General features: G+C 37.3%; 1 protein-coding gene across 1 annotated transcript in view; it reads right to left on the bottom strand.

Annotated features, from left to right (window-relative positions):
- LOC108045463 (neurogenic locus Notch protein) overlaps positions 1 to 19,703 on the bottom strand; it is a 43,231-nt gene that overhangs the window by 11,432 nt on the left and 12,096 nt on the right. Inside the window, 4 exon segments of the mRNA XM_017124794.2 lie at positions 5,069 to 5,199; positions 8,103 to 8,307; positions 8,383 to 8,645; positions 17,918 to 18,008. Of these exon segments, the coding sequence (XP_016980283.2) occupies positions 5,069 to 5,199; positions 8,103 to 8,307; positions 8,383 to 8,645; positions 17,918 to 18,008 (690 nt within the window).

Below are 19,703 nucleotides of genomic sequence, written 5' to 3'. Positions count from 1 at the left end.
CATTTCTCTTTTCTCTTTTTTTTATAATTTTTTTTTTCATTCTCCTTTTGCGCCTGCGCCTGGGCTTCGCAATTTATGCATCTGCGCATGCGTGTTGCTCCTCTGGCTACTTCCCCGCCGAATCTGGCTACTTTTCGGACTCAAACAAATTAAGTTTTGTTTGACTTAGCTTACATTTAGCTTTATTTAAACCATTTCTACATAGACAGCTGGCAGCACTGCTGCGCATGCGAAGCGAATGGGCAAACAAAGTGTAACGTGGAAACAGACAAGGCAAGGCAAAAAGCGCGCAGACGCAAACACACAGTCATTTACCAACAAACAAACACACGCGCACAGCAGAGGTCAAAATAAAAATAACTTGTGTTTTAAAGGGCTTTTTGTAAATGATTAATTTAAATTGAAAAAAAATGTGTATCACTTGTTAAACTGAATATTTCTACAGGTGCACAGGGAATAAAGCAGATATTGCGAAAAATATCTATTAAATATTTTAGTCTCATATTGAATTATTTGAAAATGCAACATTTTTTCATTTTTTCTTCTAGGGCTGTAATTATTATCAAACTTTACTTAGATAATTAAATTATCAAATACAATTTTCATCATTTTTCGAATTGGTCAATTTGTGCCCTATTTGTGTGGCCGCTATTGTGTCAGCATACATGTGCCACTCACACACACAGACAGCAACAACATGTCTTTCGTTGTTCTTTCCCACGGTCTCATATCTTTTGCCCCAAGCCTCTGCCGCGGTCGCTGTCGACGGCGACGTCGCAGCCGGCTTCGCTGTCGCGGTCAACTATTTCGAATGCGCGCCAAGCCATCTTTCCTCTCGCTCACACTGCCACGCCACTTATAGTGCCATCTCTATCGCACAACAATGGAAAAATGCCGTTTATGCTTAATTTTTTGTTTCGCTCTCTTCTCGCGCTCATTTTCTCTCTCGATCGCGTTTTTGGACCTCGTTCATTGCGCTTTTTTTTTTTAGTGTGTGTGTTGGAGGAATTAAATCGCATTTTATGTGCATTGGTATTTTTTTTTATATTTTTTCTCTCGCTCTCGCCCACGAGATTTTTTTTTAAATGGATTTTCTTGCTTGGTCGGTTTTTTCCCCATTTATTTCATGCCACAAAAGAAGGGCCACAAATACACAAACTCAAGAAATATGCATGCGTGTGCGGCATTTATTATTATTATTTTTATTATTTGCAACTGCAACTTGTTGCTGAAAAAGTACAAAACAAAAAAGGAAAGGAAAAGGGGAAGGAAAAAATAATAAGGAAAAAAAGATAAACCAAAAAAGGAAGAAAAAATTGTGACGAAAGTGACATTTTAAGTGTAACCCACACCATTCACCATTTTTTTTACATTTAAAAATAAACCAAGCGAAAGAGATGGAGCATAACATAACAACAACATCTGTTTTCACATTCGTAACGCTTTTTTTTTTAAAGTCACCCAGTCACTTAGTGACCGCACTTTGAACTCTAATCCTCAAACACTTTTCAAAAACCTATCCTATTGTTGAAAAAAGGACCCCTTACTTTCGCTCACCATAAATATAAATTTCGTTTAAATGGTAGCTTGGTAATTAATGTTATTTTTTAAAACCTTTCTTAAGGATACAAAATATTCTCTGTTTCATTATTATCTGTATTATGAGGTGGTTCCCTAAAAAAAAAAAATTCGAATTTTGGTTTTAACCTGAAGTAGTTAACGATATTTAGCAAATATTTCCTAAGACCCACTCGATAATTCATATTCATTTTATTTCTCCATTTCTACATCAGCTTTTTAACCTTCTGCCTTCAATTGTCGCCCATTCAGTGTTTTTCTTATTGTAATTTTTTATTCATCATGTAAATTGCTCGCATTGCATTTTAGCGCACATGTGTGTGTGTGTGTGTTTTGTGTGCAATTTTCAATTAATTCATTTCAATTGATGCGAATTGCACACGACAATTTACAAGCTGCACAAACTGCAGCGAGGGGAGCTAAAACAATTTGATAAGCTCTGTGTCTGGCCTTTTAATTGCGCCCAATCAAAAATTCTAATGAGGCAAACGCAAATGAGAAATTCGAAATAGATCAGATCAGCTAAAGATCGTGTGAAATAGGGAGCAGCAGGAATTGGACAATTATTATTATAGATTTGATGGGAAAAGCTTGTAATAATGTACAATTAACCAAGAAACGGAGATATAACTTGGTATCCAGGAACAAGATCTTCAATTCTATTGTATCTTGGATTGCAGAAAGGGTTCTGTTTTGATTTTTGGGATTTAGTATGTTTATGGCACCTAATTTGATGATTTGGCATTTAAGAACCCTTATAAAAAACCATTCTATGAAATAATACAAAGTGCAACAATATTAACTCGGATTGTATAGAAGTTTTAGTACAATCAAATGCTTGTAAAGATCGTGTGAAAGTGTGACCAAAGCAGGAATTTGCAATACTTATTGCACTGGGAAATGTTATAACGCCTTTTTCGCACTCCGTTGTTGTTGTTTGTTAAACTTAAGTTGTTGTCGGCTTATGTTGAGCAATTCCAACCGAATTACAAAAGCCAGCGAGCAACCAAACAACCAAACAACGAGCAACAACGAAACCGACACGACACGAATCGCCCTGTGGACATCACGTTGCAATAAGAGTGCAGAAAAAAAAACATAATGGGAGGGGTAAAAAGGGGGAGGGGCAGGTCGGAGTTGCACTCATTATGCAAAATAAAGAAAGAAGGAAAAAAAAAACTAAACTAAACAACGGGCGGCAACTCACTAAAGTTATTGGCTGGGAAAACAAGTTGAGGGCACCAAAAATAACAAGGGAAAAAAGCCTCCGTCAAAAATAATTATAAATAAGCAGAAGGAAAACAAGTAAGGCACCATCAATAAAAAGGTTTTATGACTAATTAATTAGAAAAAAAAATTATGAGTAAAATAAGCGACAAAAGGATTCTGATTAAACTCTTTTCTATAATCTATCTATCTATCTCCAAACTAGTCTTTCAAAAAAAAGGTTCTTACTTAAACATATAATGGAGTACTTTTTTTATTTATAAGATATATATATATAAAATAATAATAATGTTTAAAGGTAAAAATTTAAGTAAATGATTAAATTCTCAGGAAGCTTTAAATGGTAGTTAAGTTTTTGGCATAACTAGTAACATCAAAAAACAAGAAATTAAAGCTAACTTCGGGCGGATCCGAAGTTGAAATACCCTTGCAGAATATTCTGCAAATTATATTCTCCAAAATTATTCATATGATGCATTCTAAATACTCATAAAAAATCCCAACTTCCTAACTTTAAAAATACCAAAGTTATGGCACTTCCAATCGTTCAGTTATATGGCAGCTATAGAATATAGTCGGCCGATCCATATGAAATTTGATATGTGGTATTGATTGGGCAAAAATAAAACCCATAGAAAAGCCCAACTTCCTAACTTAACAAACAGCAGAGTTATGGCATTTCCGATCAATCAGTTATATGGCAGCTATAGGATATAGTCGGCCGATTCTTATGAAATTTGGTACGTCGGATTGATTGGCCAAATAGAAAACCCGTAGAAAGTCCCAACTTCCTAACTTAACAAACAGCAGAGTTATGGCATTTCCGATCAATCAGTTATATGGCAGCTATAGGATATAGTCGGCCGATCCCGGCCGTTCCGACTTATATACTGCGTGCAAAGGAAAGAAGGGTGTGTGCAAAGTTTCAATTCGATATCTTTAAAACTGAGAGACTAGTTCGCGTAGAAACAGACAGACGGACAGACAGACGGACAGACAGACGGACAGACGGACAGACGGACATGGCTATATCAACTCAGGAGGTGATCCTGATCAAGAATATATATACTTTATAGGGTCGGAGATGTCTCCTTCACTGCGTTGCACACTTTTGACCAAAATTATAATACCCTCTGCAAGGGTATAATCACAGCGAGATTGCGCCAATTCCGGGGGCTATCGTAATTCCTCCTAATTTATCTGATAACCGCCATCCATCCCCCCTCCTATCGTATCTCAATCCAAAACTTTTACCAATGATCTGCGAGGTGGAATGAATGCTTAAGCACAGTTACGCCCTAAGGAGGTCATGCAACACAATCGGAGGAAGAAACCAAGGAAGCCGAAGAAACCGCCAGAAGAAACAGAAGAAAGACGCGGTGATGGGGCCACGATCTTTAAATTTGTAATGCGCCCGGAATGGTGGAATGGAATGAACTGCACTTCCAATGGGAATGGGAATGGGCTGCAATGTAAAAGTTGCAGTCGAAAAACTGATGAATGATGCTGGGCTGGTCAAAAAAAAAAAAAAAAAAAAAAAAGGAGGCAAAGGGGTTTTTAGCTGACAAACGAGTTTGCCCCTTGTGGCAGCTACTTCAGATACTTCAGCGTGGGCGACTACTTTTTTTTTCCAACCATTTGGCTCGTGGCCAGTCATGAGTCATGACTAACCATCATCGATAACTGGTTATCGATAGGCGGTGAGAAGCGTTCTCATCGGAAAGCGGCGAAACATTTTCCCCTGATTGCTGAGAACTTGAAGCCTCGGGTCGGGTTTCTGCTTCCATAGGAAATCAACCTCTAATAACTGATCTCCAAGTGGGAGTAAGCAATTGAAATTTGTTACCCGGGGGTTTACACAGAAATTTGTGTCTTGAAAATACTTTCGAGAAGTGTAGTTACCTAAAAATGTAAACTAACCTATAGTAACTTGGGTGTGAGTTAAGATTAAGCCAACAAATTCAGTACTTGGGTAGCCAGCCTTAAAAATGTATTTTTTAATTGGATTTAGATGTAATGACTTTTTCATTTAACGTGTTAGATAAAAAAAATTTATATTGATGGTTCGTCTATTATTTTTGGTACTTAATGTACTTGCACCAAAAGCTTTCAGGAGCATTTATTTTGGTTGAGATGTCATTAAATAATATATAATATTCCTAAGTAACCTTGGGTAACTTGGCTTCTAACGAAGCCAAAGATATAAAACTTGGTATTAAGGTAGCCATTATTTGTACATTTATATTGTTTGTTAACAACTCACCTTTGGGGCACCTGCAGTCGTAGGACAGCCCCTTCGATTGGCAAACTCCACCATTCTGGCAGGGCGATGGTGAGCAGGGCTTGTACTTGGTGTCGCAATCCTTTCCCGTGTAGCCCGTGGGACACATGCATCTGGAACAGAAGCGAGAACAGCAATTAAACGCGGTTTCAAGTGCAATTAAATTCGGCCTGCCTGGCTACTACTATACTACTACTACCACCAGGGAAACCATAAAATCTGTCCCTGGCCCGAACTTCCGTTTTTGTTGCAGTTCGAATTCGGATTCGGAATCGGATTCGGATCTGGATTTGTATCTCAATCCAAAGGGGCTTAATTCGAGTGAGTGTGTGTGTGTGTGTGTTTGGTGGACTGGCTCTGCCACAATTGCTTAGAGGAGTTTCGACCGGTTTTTCGGTTACCACAAAATAAAAAGAAGGAAAACAAAGATATATAATAAAAAAAAACTCCAGTGGAGTATCTCTCTCTGGGACTCTCTTTTATGGCCCGGGTTTTTGTTCACTTTGATTTTGTACTGCCGCTTCTTCTTTCATTCTTATACATTTTTGTTGTATTTTTTGTGTTTTGTTTAATGTGATTTAAACTTAATTTGCTTGTGCCTTGTAAACCGAACTGAAACTCCAACTGCACTGGGATTCTTGAGAAATGTTTTTTTTTTTTTTTTCAGCCATTAAAACGGGTTTGGTTTTTGTGTTTTTGGCCGCGCCGGGAGCACCTTAAAAGGCCAATGGACAAGACCACGCCTCTTCCAGCGCTAATTAAGACCATTAAAGAGCATTTAATTAAATTAAACAATTAAAAGGCACCAGCCGAGAAGCAGCGGCAGCAGCTCTTTAAATAGTCAGCATGGCCAAAACACAGAACTCATTGGGGATCCCAATTCTTCGGAGAGCCCCCCTCCCCCTCCATACGCATTTCCCATCTCCCCAAAGGTTTTCGAGTAAATTACATCGAATTGAAAATTGCCGGTGCCTAACAAAGAAAACAAAGCAGAGAAACATTCCGAAAAAAATTGATTTTTGATTGACATGTGAAATCCAACAGGCCAATAGCCCAGGGGCCTCTCGTTTTTTATCTCTCAAAATAAAACGAAGATTGGATTTTGGGTTTTGGGTTCGTTGAGTTATGGGTTCTTTTTTTTTTTTTTTTTTTTTTGGTGTGGGGCTCTTAATGAGCAAGTGAAATCTGGGCAGATTTCAATTATTTATATTTCAAATGGTAAATTTCTTTTCTTCCATTAAAAAAATAGAGAAAAATATGTGCTATCTGATTGCCACTTTGGTATTTTAAATATAATTATTTATAATATATAAAGTTATAGAAATAAAATATTTTGAAAATTACTATTCCACTGCACTCGAAAAAAATGCAGTTAACCTTTGACCGACTCCCATGGAAAATTATTCATCCATTAAACCACTCAATATTCAATGGGCTCATTCCAATTGCCATGAATAACGAATAACGAATCACGAATACCTATTCAGTTAATTATTCGTTTGTGTTCGACAGTCTGTTTCCATTAATAAATTCCCAGCAACTGACAGTTGACAAATAAAATCGCTGTCTTTGCCAAAATAAAACGAAACACAAAACCTAAAACCTCATAAACTAAAGCATGACTAAGCTTTCGGCGGCAGGTTTTAGCATAGAAACATCATAAAATCCACAAATCGAATATGAAATTTATGCAAATTGCCCTGCCAGCAATTCAACGGTGGCAGAAGATCATTTAGGCCCCCCATTCACTTCCCGATCGTAACGATTTATCATTTGGCTTTTAATATTATATTTTTGAGCCACACACAAAGGACCAAAATTAATTGCAAACATATGTATAATATGTATATATTTAACTACATTTAAGTATTTCCAACTTTGAAGGGAAATTATTTCAAGTGTATGCTAATTGCTTTGAAAACATGGACAGTCAAACTAAACTAAAACAAACAGCAAACACATGTTCACATCGCACTTTTCGACTCAAATGGTTTTTAGTAAAGATATATATAAATGCCCACCAACCACACACCCTCTTCACCGCTCCCTTTGGATAATTTGTGTGTTTCAAATTAAAAATGCAAATGATTACGGAGTGACACAAAAAAACCAAACGTAAACGAAATAATTTAATTTACGTGGCCTGAACCAGTTCCCAAAAAAAGTATACAAAAAAAAAAGAGTAAAAACTTGTGTTTTCTAGACAAAAGATCGCCGGAAATTTGAGACCTTTTGTCCGACGACGACTCATTTTCTATAGGTCGATCGCGTTTTGTGTGTTTTAATTAGAGTGGAAATGTTGTTGGGCCAATTGGCAATTTGTTGTTGGCCTAAACGAAAATCAATAAGCTATGCAAATCGCTTCGAAATAAAATGCGATTTTATAAGTTATTACTCTTAAGTTGCCATTAATTAAAGGAAGCCACCACCAGCGAGCGGCCAAAAGCCTTAGATAAATATGCTAATCGTTTCGCAACGATGATTTGTTATCGATTTCGGGATTTGAGGTTTTTTGTTTTTTTTGTGGTCGCCCACAAGAAAAAACAAATGAAAACGGTGCAGAATCAGACGTGTTTGATCTTTTGTCGAACAGAGAAAACAATTTGCACTTGTCAGCTGGAAGTTGAGTTATCACATCCGTTGACAATTCGATTTATTGACAATCGGCGCTTCGATTGATATTCAAACGGGCTGGAATTTCGATGTCCAGCGATTTGTTTTGTCCGGGCTTTAAGTTATTGGCCGAAAAACGATGTTTTTAAGGTGTAATCGATGGGATTAACAAAAACATTAAAATGTTAATTGCCATTGCCATAAATTAATGTAGGTTTTGTAATGAGGCTTTTGTTTTGGACTTTTGATTTTAAGTAGTTCAACTGGAGTGGTTCGATTTATACTTTTTCTTCTAATTTATAATGATGTTTTATGTAATTAGTTTTAATTGTTTTATGTAATGTAATGTAATTGTTAATCGATTATTATTTGTTTTTTAATTTAAGTTATATAGACAACTTACTTGTAGGATCCGTGGGTGTTGACGCAGGTGCCGCCGTACTTGCAGGGATTCGACTGGCACTCCTCGATGTCCTCGGAGCAGGTGTGACCGGTGAATCCTGGTGGGCAGGAGCAGGTGAAGCTGCCACTTCCGGCCAGGGCGGTACAGGTGGCACCATTGCGGCAGGGCGAACTGGCGCACAGATTCTTCGTCTCGCAGTGTGAACCTGTGAAGGGATTGGGATAATAAGGATATAGTCCTGGATTGTCCTGGCACTGCCTCAAGCGATAGGAAAGCTCACCTGTATAGCCGTTGGCACACGCACACGTGTACTCCTGCAGGGTCTTCAGTTGGCAAGTGCCACCGTTGTGGCATGCCACATGATCGCAGGCATTCGGCACCGGTATTTCGCACAAGGACTCGTCAAAGCCCAAAGGACATTGGCACGAGAAGCCAAAGCGACCGTTGCGAAAGGTCACCTGGCAGGTGCCTCCATTCTGGCAGCGTCTTGTCATGCACGGATTGCGGTGTTCACAGTAGTCGCCAACATAGTCCGAGTCGCAACTGGAAAATGAGATGCAGATGGATACGGATTAGCGGGTTTGCCATTTAAATAGGTTGCAGGTGGCGGCGATTTGAATAGGAGCAGTGGTGGCACACACTTGGAGAAAAAGTATACGAAATGGGCCTCAAAATGCACCAGTTTAACCCGATTGGTTTCCCACTTTTTCCCCCAGTGCTTTCACACACATATTCGATCGGCTGGTAGTTTATCGACTTGTCGGCTTAGTGGACCAAAGTCAGGAGCCAGATCTGCGCCGCCTGATAAATCCAAAGCTCCAACTCCACTCCGAAGTGTTAAAGCTGACAAAGTAGCCCCATTTCCGCCCCAACTCTGCTCCTTGGACCACTTTCACATGGCTGAATTCGGATTGGACAAGTTGGGGATCCAGATGAACGACAGATAGCATATCTTTAACTTATTAAATGCCAGATGTCTTTAATTTGAATATGTCGATGTAGGTGTGAAAGCGACTAATTGTTCCTGTCAATTTCAATGTTCTAAATATATAGATTAACTCTATTTTGTATATGAATTTCGTTTCCCTTTCTAGCAAGATCCCACAGTTTTTCATTGACTTTTAATGAAATCGGGGCCAAAGGAAAATCGGTCCAATAAGTTTCCCATAAACCATATTTTGTGGTGCAAACAAAAGGCAAGAAAAAAATACTACAAATTGGTTGAGTAATGACAATGATGAACAATATCTGCTCTTCACATTGGCGACTCTCTTTTGTCGATACTCCACTCCCAACTTAGTGTTGCTGTTGTTGTTGTTGCTTTTCGACGACATATTATGCCTTGTTGTTGTTGTTACTTTTCCCTTGAGAAAACAATTTTTATGTACGGTAATTTGTGCGCGATCTTGATTGCATATTAAATTTTTTGCCGCTGCTTCTTCATCGGCTGCAATGAGAAAATTACACGCATTGCTGATGCAGTGGCAACAGCAGCAGCAACAGCAACAGCAGCAGCAGCAACAGCAGCAACAGCAGCAACATCAAGCAGCACGGCAGCAACATACCGAACAACCAGCAACAAGCAATGAATAATCATTAAGGCGGCTGCTGACCAACCTGAAAAGCGATGGAGATGGAGACGATGGGATGTTGCTGGTCCAGCAAGCAAAGCAAAAGCAGCATCAGCCGAGGAAAAACCGCTTTTCTTTCGTTTTTTCATTTTTTTTATATATTTTTTTTTTTATTGTCGATCCCTGCTAACTTCCCGTTACAAGTGTGTGAAAATGCTTTAGATTTAGCATTAATTTGTAGCAATCCCCTGCAGAGGCCCTGCCTAACCTCAAAGTCTGTCGATCGTAATCGAAGACAGCTTGCAAATTTTTAAAAGAGAATTTAGAGAGTTGGCAGCAAAAAAAAAGGTGAAGAGTATTAGTACACTTTAAACAATAGAGAAAAGGGTTTTCCATTTGGAAAATTAGCAATTTAAAAATCAGGAAATTTTAATTATTATTTGATTAGCAAATCGATATGATAAGAATGTGATAAGTATATCGATAACACAACAATATTGAATGATATCGATAATTTATATCTGAATTTAAAGTTTATTATATTAGCGTTCTGTGGTATATTAAAATTATAAAATGTTTTTGATAAGGAATCAATAGTCATTAGTATTATTTCGAATTTCGAATTAAAAAAAAAATTTATTTCTGAAAGAGGAGTTTCCCATTAGTAAATAAATTCAAATGATCTGAGTCTAAACGACTTTAAAGCATTTCTTGGCACTAATTTGGCAGAGAATTCCTATAGGTATTCAGCCGATATTAGCCCACTGATAAGACCTGGCCAAAAGGAGGAATAACACTAGAAAAAGCTAGGATACGATGGCAAAGAAGTAGCGAAGGGGAAGCCCCATTCAAATGAGGTGTCGGACTTTTTGCTGCTGCCCAAAGAGAGGGAAAAATGTTGGATGGAAAAATTAATGTAATATAAATTATACCCAGGCCAAGCCGAGTTTTCAGTTCGAGTTCGAAGTTGTTCGTAACTTGTTTCGAGGAGGAAAAGAGAGAGAGAAAGAGAGAGAGAGAGACCCGGTCAGAAAGAGAGAGGGCTAGAGCAGAAAACGTGACTCGCATTGACAAATAAACCAAGGCAGCCACTGGGTGTGTTAGTGTGTGTGGCTGGCTTTATCTCCTTCTCCCCATTATACCCCTTTCATATACAGACCCCCCTTCCCCCATCCTATGATCTGTTTCCAAGCCTCCTTTATAAAGTTGGCCAAAAAGAGAATGAGTCACCTTTTGTCACGTGAAGGAAACGGAGTGGTAAATGGGTAAGGAATACTTTTTATAAATGCTTGAAACCATTGATCTTTATTTAAATTGTATTTATATATATATATATTTTAACATCATTAAGTTCTTTATCGATCTATTTAAAATTACACTTTCCTTTAGTTCTTTCAAGTTTTTGAATACTCCGTTTTAATATCCAAATGAAGTAATTCCTTAACAACAAATATATTTCAAAACTATCCCATTTTAGCCATTATTCTATGTTCAAATCAATAAAACTTTGCTCGTGAGAAAAGCCAGCGCTAATCTATCTCAGATCGGATCAGATCATTGTATCTGTATCTGCATCTCTGCATTTGTATCTGCATCCGTATCTCCGCTTCCAACTCAATTTGCGGTCGGCGATCGGGACAGAAATTGTTCCCAATCATAACTGCATGAAGTGAATATGAAATATACATAGATAGATATATATACATATAAATATATATATATATATATATATATTCGCTTCTCACGATCGTTCGACTGAATGGGTAACCACAGCAGCTCGTATCGAATGGATTATGGATTTCTGGGCTAGATGAGGGGCATGGACTCATGGCTTATAAGCAAATGATTTAATGTCATCGCCCGATGATCATTCATCTTTTTTCGACCACTCCGCTCGACTATAGCTATATATGGCTTCCAGAGATCGAAAGACAACTCTACGTTTGTCTTTCCAGTGTCTAATTTCCCTAGTTGCAATTCACACGCCTCGTACACTGCTCAAAAATCATAATAGACCTATATTCAATCATTTCTAAGACATCTAAGACATTAAAAGTAAAAATTAGTTCATAAAATCTAAGAAAGTGCAAATAACAATTTCAACCAGTTAAAAATTGTTTTTTTTTAATTAGTTCAATTGTTTATTCTTTTAAACCATTACAAAACATTTTAGAATATATTTGGTATATGAATTTTGTATTGCAAAAATAAGTTTAGAACTAATTTATTCTTGTTAAAATAAGCAATTCTCAACTTCAAAGATTTCTGAGTGCATTGCAAAGATACAAACAACGCCACAGGTATAAATATTATTCAAGAATATGTGCAGCTTTCCGCTGATCTCAGCACATTATCACAGGATCGATCGAGGGGAAAGAGGGGGGATTTTGCCTGACAACAAATAAACTGCTTATCGCCGCACAAATTTTCCCCAGACACTCTTCAAAGATCGCCAAGTCATTTGTCGTGATCCCATTTGTTTAATCAGCAGATAAGACACCAATTAGTAGTACTTGATTAAATTGTCTGATTGGGTTTGCTCTGTTCATAAAAATTATGAAAGGCTTACTTTGTAGAGGCTCTAATCAAACCTAAGCTTTGATCCCAATAAATCTGTTTTGATAATCTGGCATTTAGGATTTTTTGTTGACGCTTTTTAATGTTTTCTGATCTTTGACATCAGCTTTATCAGCAATGTTGATAGGAAATGGATCAATGGGTCATACAAATAAACTTTAAACTCATTGATAATGGTATTTTGTATAATTTAATTTGGTTTTTTACATTTATTTACTATAGAACATATATATTTCTTTTGATTATTTTTAAATTCAATTATATTTATGCAAGTAAATTCTACAATGTAATCCCTATATTCTTCTGGGTTTTTCTAAATATGTATAAACTTCACCCAAAAACGAGAAACGATAAGAACAATGATGAGGATCGGTGGAGGGACGAGGAGTATGGCATATTCAGGGTACCGAGCACACTTCTCGCATTACATGCACTCAGTTTTACAGAGTTTCCCGTTTTTTGGCTTTTGCTGAGCCGTGTTTTTCACGTGAAAATGTGTGTTCTTTTTCCATCCGCAGGTGCAACACGCCCAAAGTACATACATAAATACACACACATATATATCTATATATGTATATTCCCTATCCCTGGGCCTTTATCTATCGCTTCCTTTCACCCAGGCATTTGCTGGTATTTGCTTAGCTGTTCGAGAACAATGGGAAAAGGGAGGACAGAGTGGAAAAACGAACCGAACTGAGCTGAACTGAACTGAAATGAAATGCGTGACCCCCGCTCACTAACAAATTTTACACCCAACAAATTTCCTTTCCGTTCTGTTTCCATCCATATGTACAACATATATCTATCCATCCATCCATCCATCCATCCATCCATTTCCAGCTGTTGTTTGTGGAGAGATTTAAGGTCTTCGGTTTGCTTTTTGTTTGATTTCCCATTGTCCGTTGAGCAGGTAACCAAAAAAAAAATAAAATGCATTTTCTGACACTGGTCCGTCAAATGATTTCCACAGGTTCCAGTTTCCAGGTAACGAAAAATACCTGACCATATCCCATTGCGCAACGTGGAGATATCTTTCCCCAAAAATTTGTCTTCTACAGAACTCACATTTTATGAGCTTTTATTGGTTTAATAAAGCGGAAAAACTTCATGTAGATATGAACCATAAAAAACGGTTTTATGATGGGTCGTTTCACTTTGTCAAACTTGTTTGTTTTATGCAAATGATGATCAATCTAAACTATCGCCAATAAAAACTATCTTTATGTTGTCAGTTTGAAAATTTTAAACTTAACTGTTTTATGATAACATAAAACCATAACATAAAAGCGACCATCCGAACTCATTGAAACTTGGTTTTAGTAATGAAATTTTTGGTATTGGTATACTTATGACCAAAGACCTCTTATCATAAACAAAATGCTTTGATATATTTTAGAGAGGTTTCCCAGAGAATAAACTTATTTCCAATAACTTTCTCACCGAAAATCGAATAAGAAGTAATGCCTAGTGAAACTTGGGTGTAAAGAATTTCTATACCTATTGAGATAACTATGTATTTCCATAAAATAAACTATGTGAACTCAAGGAAAATCACATATAACAAATATATTTTTGGGATGTGGCTTTCTTATATCAAAAGCTGCTACAATAAAATAAAATCACATGCAATATATACAAATTTTTAGAAAGAGTTCCCAAAAAGGTACTCCCACAAGGTAAACACCCAACGAAATTTCGATATGTGATTGCCTGACTGGTGGATTTGTGTTGAAATGATTTGTCGCCGGTAGTAGAAGAAAAACCAAAAGGTATTTCCATATATGCATAATTAAGAGATGTAAGCCTGGGAAAATCTTTCATTTGAGTTATGAGAAGACAAAGCTCAGATTTATGTAATGCATCATTCCACATTCGAATAATTAACATTTTGCCTTCTACGCTTCTTCTCCTCACCATCGAACCATCCATCCATCCATCCAACCATCATCATCATCAACATCAACATCAACAACATCGTCTTCGAGTTGGTCTACCATCTTCAGTGTTTCGTGAGAATGCGCAACTTAATTGAGTTTCAATAAAACGTTTTAATTTGACCAAAGAGAGAGGCGAAGAGACCTGGCCAAAGGAATTTTGTACGCCAACGCCTCGACTGCAAAAATAAAAAGGGCACAACAAACTAAAAAAATATATAAAAAATACAATAAAAACAGAGCGCACAAACATACAAACAAGAGGAAAAAAAAAACGGAGCAAAAGGGCCTCTTGAAGAATGTAAAATGCAAGCGGAATGCACAATAAATATTCGCTACGCTTTTCGGGTAGCCAAGATCTCATGGGATGGGCCCATCCACTCTCTTCATCTCGGGACCCTTGTTTCTTCGGAGCTTGTGTAACACAGAAAAGCAATCAGAGCAGGTTGCAAACAAGTTTTTTCCCGAACATCCGAAGGATGTACACATATATATATAAATATATATATATAATAAAAAATGGCGGCTGCAAGTTAAATGTGTCATCCCAGCACAGATGAAAAGTTGGCTTTTCCATTGTAATTCCAGACCATATAGACCATAGAGCATAGAGCATCGAGCCCCATGGCCAATGTGCTTAATGATCAGTTAATTAAAGTAATTGCAGCCTGGAAATGCTTTTCCCCCTTTTTTTCACTTTTTGTGAAGAAAAGAAAAGGCAAGACAAGAAAAGAAATGAAATGAAAAGAACAAGAACGAGAAAGAGGAGAAGGTGGAAGAAAGCAGAGAACATTTTCAAGTGCAAAGCGTGTGAGCCAAGAGTTCAAATAAAAACGTAAATTATTCCCCTGCTGTGAGTGTGTGTGTGTGTGAGCATTTAGAAACACGCACACACACACAGGTCATGCCTTGAAAACAAAAGACTTAGACAACGAACTTTTCTCACCCGACGGTTAATTCACTTTCTGAAGATCAATAATGCTTTATTTCGATTTAATTCAAGTTGTCAGATCCATTTTCAGATTACCAAGATTTGTTAATAATAAATTAAATTTTAATATAAATATATTAGATATAACAATTATATGGATTATCTGACTTAAACTATGCAGCTTTATTATACAGAAAACTGCCATAATAGATTCAGTTCTAGAAGACTTACAAATTATTTATTTTAATTCCTTATGTATTGAGAACCATTTCTGTATTGGTAAATCAAATTTATTTAAACTTGTTCTCTTTAATATTGATATATATTTAACATTTTGAATATTTATTTATAGCAATAAAGATGACATTCCCTCATTAAATCTTGTTCCACTATCAATTCAACCTGATCTCTTGTTTGTATTCTAAAATAGTACAACAGTTTCAATGGCCGATCAGTTTGCCTTTTTTGATCGGCCAGATCTTGGGGTTCGTTGTAAACAGAGTTTTCTAGTTTTCTAGTTTGTCCCCCGCAATCTCTCTGTAAGAGACTACACATGTCAACCGATCCTGGTTCGCTCTTTCTTTAACTATCTTTGGGCAATTACATAAAAGCGCTTGGCTCTTAGCCTAATACTGCGATGCCAGTTTGGTATTTTTTTTTTCCCCCCGTTGTTTGTTTCGTTTATATATTTTTGTGCAGACTCTTGGATCTCGGGATCCATGCTTTTTTGCTTTCAGCTTTTAGCTTTTTCCTCGGCTTTTGCCTTGCCTTGGTTTTGCGATGATCATCAAAGGCACGATCAAGCCAATGGCCATGTGTGTGTGTGTGCTGGCCTCTCTTTCTTTAAGCCATTTTTTTTGTTTTGATTTTTTCTTTTTTTTTGTTTTTTTTTTTTTGTCTTTTGAATTTGGCGATAAGATCGCTTTGAACTTTTGTCTTGAGCTTGAGCTATTAGAGCTGATTTTTTGTTTCGGTCTTGTGGCCAACTGATCCTCGGATCGTTTTCGGTTGATCCATGCTGATCCATTTACCATTTACCACATTGTCTTGATTTGGAATTGCTCTGGTTGTTCGCTTTCCTCTCCGCGGCCAAAATGCTTAGCTTTTATTTGGCTTTTACGATCGCTTTTCCGCCTGGCAGCTTGTTTGTTTAATTGACTTGATTGCCAACAGAGCAGTTTGGTTTTCATTTTGAGTGGACCACGACGACCATTTATACTCCTTTTGCTCATGTCAAATGTCATGTAGTCTGGCTCAATTTCGTCTCTGCCAACTCAGAACAATGAGTTTGATTTATATGGCGAAATGTGGGCAAACGGTTAACAGCCACAAAAGCGGAAAAAAATATATGTTTTTCACTTGCGGTTTACGACATGTTAATGAGCAGCATCTCTTAGCCAGGCCACGCCCCCTCAGCGCCCCCCTTTTGGCGGACATTTCGTTTGATGTATGAAACTGTTTTTTTTTTACCGCCTTTTTTTTCACTCGTTTTTTGATGAGTCAGTTAGCCGAACATCAACAAAAATAATGGTAAATAAAAATAAATATTTTGCGCGAATTATGATAGGAGGTTTTTACAAATGCGTTGGTACTACAAGTTTTATTGGCTAATCGTTGGTTTGAATTCCCGATTTGAAACTGGGCTATAACATTTTATAGGTAGAGAAAGCTTCCGCCTAATTGCTTTTAAATATATACATATATCATAAAATATAAACAAGAATTTTTATTGGATAGAAATGGGTTTAAATAAAGTACTTCCTTAACAATACGCTTATTATTGTGTGTTACTAGCAAACTACAATACTATTTGACAACTTTGTTTGTTTAGACTAAAACATAAAATAGATTTTTGTGTTGACAACAAGATATGATTTCCTTTTCCCACTGTTGACTCATGAGGTATTTGACAAAAGTAAAGCTAAACAAAACTGGATCGCTGGAAATAGTCGTGGCATGAGTGTGCGTCTCCACCTGGTTGGAATGCAATTCGATCTTAACTTTTTGTGTGCGTTCTTGCAATGAGTTTCTTTAATTATGCCATGTAGGTTTTTTGGTCGGGCCGGCCCCGCTTCACAGACTCGTAAAAATTGTTGACGACAGTCTGTCAAAATATATGGATATAGCCGATCGTTTCACCGACTCTCCAGACTCTCTACTATTTATAATAACTCAAACAGAGTTATGCGTTGCGTACGTGCCGTTTGTTTTGGGCCGCATTTGATTTATTGCAGAGACAACAAGAGGAATAGACACAACAACAGCAGCAACAAAATAAAGTAAGAAAGAAATAAATAAATTAAAGACAACAAACACACACACACACACACATATACGGAGGAGGAAACAAAATACGAAAATCGAAAAACGAAATACGAGGCGAGTGAAAATCATGCGAACCGGGCTAAAGGCACGAACCAGAGACTCCCAGACTCTCGTTTAGGTTCAAACCGATTTGCCAGGAATGTCGCTCGACAACGAGCCCGATTTGATTCGATCCGCAGTGGAGAGGACTGCCGAGGAGCGAGGATTGCAGGGGGGGAGCTGCAGAAGACTGTAGACTGTAGACTGAAGACTGGAGACCGCAGAATCGGGAGACCGAAGATTGTGCGGGCGCTTTTGTCTGGCCAAAACAACACACACAACCGCCCTCCTTTGTCTAGACGAATTTCGAGTTAAATTAAAAAGAGTACATAAGTATATCCCTTGTCCTTGAAGTAGAGCTCTTGATTGACATATGCAAATGCCCCTCCTTCGCCACAGTCTAATACTCCCTACACTCATGTCTCGAACTTTACTTACGCGCAGTAGGTTTTGCCATTGTTTTGTGTGACGCAGGTGCCGCCATTCTGGCAGCCCAAACTTGTGCAGGAACCGGACACCAACGCGGTATCTGCAAGGATAATTGAAAAAGGTTTATAATTAATATGGGTTTATAAAAGAAATGTCATGTTAAGAGGTGCGTGAATAGCATACAACCCATAAAACATATAGAAAACCGGTGAATTAAACTTATATATCTAATTGTATACTTAGGTTTTTATGTATTTTTCTAAAGTTTAACTTTATTTGAATTCCCGTTTTTAATTATTATCAATATCCTATTCTTGCTGATTTATTATATTGAACAGTTTTATAAATTTAAAGATTCTTAGTTCAAATAATTTAGAGAAGTATAACTTTGTTTTAACAGAAAGCTCTGTTTACTATATCAAATTGTATATGCCTTCCTGATGAGTTTTCATCATATGATCATTATTTAAAAATGTTCAGCTATTACAGACCAAGACATCTTGTATACATTCTTATAGACAACTTCTCAACTGACCCGCCCCCAAAGCTGTCCGCCATATCAGTATGATCATGCTAACTTGTCGCCCATTTATGTCTACTTAACATGCCACATCGTTGCAAAAAAGAGAAAGAGAGAAAGAAATACGGGCGGGGGGAAAGGGAATGGAGTGGAAAACATTCTTGTTCTGTTTGCAGAAGATCGGGAGATCGTATATGTATCTGCCTTTTAAGGGCAAACGGGCGGCATGTCAAAGTCACCGTCTTCATCATCATTATCATCATTGTTGCCAATCACAGACGAAAAGTTCACTGCACTTGAACTGTCCAGCGCTGCAGAAAAGTAGTTGTATAAGAAAACTGAAACTTGTGCAATCAAATCAAATTATTATTAAACATAAAAAAAAATACAGAACAACAAAAAAAAAAGGAGGCACACCAAAATTATGCTTATTCCATTGAAAAATATCTGGCACACGAAATTAAACAAACGAAGCCGCAAACAAGCAATCCCCCCAATTTCACTTCACCTCTCCAGATTTTGCCATCAAAAAAAAAATATGATTTAGTTATGTACAGATGGGTTCAAAATAATAGTAGTAAACTAGTACTAAACCAAATAGCCGATGCTCTAAAACATATTTATAGTATTCGAATACAAATTGTAATCATTTTAATAGAATTTTTTTAATTTTTAATGACAACAAAATAACCAAAATTATGAAATGGATTGAAACATTTAGCGAGAACCCTTTGAAAATTCCTTAGAAATATATTTTTACCTACAGAAAACGAGCTGCTTGCATTTATTTATTTAAAATGCATTCCTCAGCACTTTTCTCACCTTCTCTGCTAACATTTTGCGCCCAACTGTATATATGTTTGCTAATTGGGCGTGTGGCGATTTCCTGCGCTGAAAAAAACCAGAAAAAAAGACGGCAGAGGGGTTCCTAACTCAGCTGAACTCAGAATTCCGTGCGGCTCAGTTCATTTCGGTGCGAGGCGACGACAATAAGTTTTGATTGCCCCCGTCAGGCGGAGATAAATAAATCGCTTTGTCTGCCGAGGGGGGACGGTGGGCGGTAGGCGGAGGGTGGAGGGGCGTGGCAGGGTGCCCACAGACACTATGAGGCACAATGAGCGGCCACTGTACCGCCTTGCATACACAAGCACAAATAAAATGCAAAAAGGTTTAAGTTTAAGCGCCAATTGAATGCACAAATTGAAAATTTCAATTTCCAAGAAAAAGAAACGTAAGTTAAATTAATAATAATATTTGAGCTTGTTATTTGCTGAT

Source organism: Drosophila rhopaloa, unplaced genomic scaffold (genome assembly GCF_018152115.1).
Source record: "Drosophila rhopaloa isolate 14029-0021.01 unplaced genomic scaffold, ASM1815211v1 contig_3, whole genome shotgun sequence".
Taxonomy (NCBI): domain Eukaryota; kingdom Metazoa; phylum Arthropoda; class Insecta; order Diptera; family Drosophilidae; genus Drosophila; species Drosophila rhopaloa.
This window is presented reverse-complemented; position numbering and strand designations above follow the sequence as displayed.